At 48.2% G+C, this 1,991-nt stretch overlaps 1 protein-coding gene across 1 annotated transcript; it reads right to left on the bottom strand.

The window, feature by feature from the left end:
- Positions 1-895: 895 nt before the first annotated feature.
- On the bottom strand, positions 896-1,736 carry LOC143896433 (uncharacterized). Its single transcript, XM_077404330.1, has 2 exons — positions 1,577-1,736; positions 896-1,504 (listed from the first exon to the last, which is right to left on the bottom strand). Exons 1-2 carry the CDS (start codon positions 1,726-1,728, stop codon positions 940-942), a joined length of 717 nt encoding a protein of 238 aa, XP_077260456.1. The 5' UTR covers positions 1,729-1,736; the 3' UTR covers positions 896-939.
- Between the last annotated feature and the right edge of the window lie 255 nt (positions 1,737-1,991).

The raw sequence follows: 1,991 nt of genomic DNA, 5'->3' as shown, positions 1-1,991 counted from the left end.
ATCGCGTCATCGGGTATTTTTTTGAAGATCAACTCGTAAATACCGGGTGTGCCGGTGTATCGTACGCCGTCAATATAAATGTTATCCGCTTTGTCCACGTCAAAACTTTTATTACCGAGCATCAATTTATTATTGCCGAGATAAACGCCGTACGCTATGTCCATCGATGGACAGGCGCCCAAAACATCTGCGATGTAAATTCGACTCAGTGGACCCAAGTGATCTTCCAACGATTCAGTAGGTAAGGTAGGCCGGTTCCACTCCGGGGATCTGAGGGGCGGTGAGGGGCGGGGGGGGGGACCGCTGGCGGGGGGGACCGCGGGGGATGGGGGAACCGCGTGTTTCGGCGCCGCGGGGTAGGGGGAGGGGGGACCCGCATGTTTCGGCGTCGCGGGAAAGGGGGAGGGGGGAACCGCGTTTTTCAGGCGTCGCGGGGGAGAGGAAGGGGGAACCGCGTTTTCGCCGCGTCATGTTTTCCGGCGCCGCGGGGCGACCGCGTTTCCGCCGCGCCGCGGGGCGAGGGGGGATCCGCGTTTTCGCCGCGCCGCGGAGCGTTCGCGTTTTCAGGCGCCGCGGGGCGAGGGGACCCGCGTTCGCGTTTCGCCGCGCCGCGGAGTCCGCGTGACGTCACACGGCACGCTCGCATTATCTCCCCCTCGAAGATGTTTCTTTCCCGTCCCCGCATTCGTCTTCTCGTTCGCGCGGTGTTCCCCCCCCGTTTGCGCGAGTCTTCTCGTTCGCGCGGTCTTTTTCCCTCGCGCGTTCTCGCTCGCGATCGCGTATCTTTTCTTCGCCAACGATATTTAATCGTTCAGATCTTCGCAATATTTAATTTTTAATATTACATTTAAGTAAACGATAAACGAAGACAGCTTTATGACAGGAAATGGGATGAATGGTAAATGAAAAGGAAAAACTTTTTAACCATATTATATACATTTATTTGTCATGTAGCGCATTATACACAATAGTATCTAAAGCGTAGGCCAACAGTTCGCAATCAATAATCGAATTTTCATCATAAATTTTACGCAAGATTGTAACTGCGTTACATTTATCGGTGATACAATTTTGACGTAAAGTTGTTACAAACTGTTTGAATTTTTCACTTACGCCGTGAACATTTTGACATAGTTGAAAATACACGTTCTCGACGCAATGTTCTAGTTCGAACAGAAAGAGTACTGTTGACGGTTTCATGTACAAGCTGGTGCCGCATGACGTCAATTTTACAATATCTGCGTCACGTATTTTAACAAGCTCCAGAGTTAGCGATGATGGTGCCGATGACTGCACGAGTCGCTGTATATCTGCATGTTTTTCGATGAATGTCACCCACGTTGCATGTGGCAGAATTATCCGATTGCCTCGGTTATCGCCAATAAGTATATCCACAGAGGACATAGGTCCCGCGTTGATTCCAACATCCAAAAATTTATACGCTGTTGATGTCAAGGCAAATCTTCTTCCCAAAATACGTGGCGTGTAGCGGGGTTTATCAAAACTGAAAAAAATACAATTATATGTTTATAAAAGTTTTTTTGCACAAGTATATATGAAAATTAGCGGTACATACTCATTGTGCTGTTTCTCGCACGTTTCGTCCTGAATCGGAACGTAGTAGTTCGCACCGTGAGTGTTCATCGTATCTGGAGGCTGTTTGCGACGTACTCGAACCGTATCGAACTCTCGACTGCGCTCTAGAATCCTCGTAGACCATTTATACATACCCAAAACTGCAAATCTTGCAAAAATAGCGCCAATGCACGGCTGCTGCATGGTGACCGCCACCACAATCCACATATACGTTAAATGTGATATCTTTGTCAAGAACATTCGTGATGAGATCACCTCATCGGGCATCAAATATGATTTCTTTTCAAGAGCATACGTGTCTCGCGATGATTTCATCGAACACGTGCAAAACTGCAAAATTTGCAATTTCGCATAATTCAATGGAGCGTTATTGTTTTGAAGAACATGTCGCGACA

The sequence above is a fragment of the Temnothorax americanus genome, unplaced genomic scaffold (assembly GCF_048541705.1).
Source record: "Temnothorax americanus isolate GAGA-0224 unplaced genomic scaffold, ASM4854170v1 Scaffold182, whole genome shotgun sequence".
NCBI classification, from domain to species: domain Eukaryota; kingdom Metazoa; phylum Arthropoda; class Insecta; order Hymenoptera; family Formicidae; genus Temnothorax; species Temnothorax americanus.
The sequence above is the reverse complement of the archived record's forward strand: the minus strand, read 5'-3'. Positions and strand labels throughout refer to the sequence as shown.

What these genes read in the sequence shown, in the direction of transcription:
- LOC143896433 (XM_077404330.1), bottom strand. Translation starts at nt 1,728, where the DNA reads ATGTATAAATGGTCTACGAGGATTCTAGAGCGCAGTCGAGAGTTCGAT. An exon ending in TGCGAGAAACAGCACAATGA is followed by an intron (nt 1,505 to 1,576) that starts GTATGTACCGCT and finishes TATTTTTTTCAG; the next exon opens with TTTTGATAAACCCCGCTACA.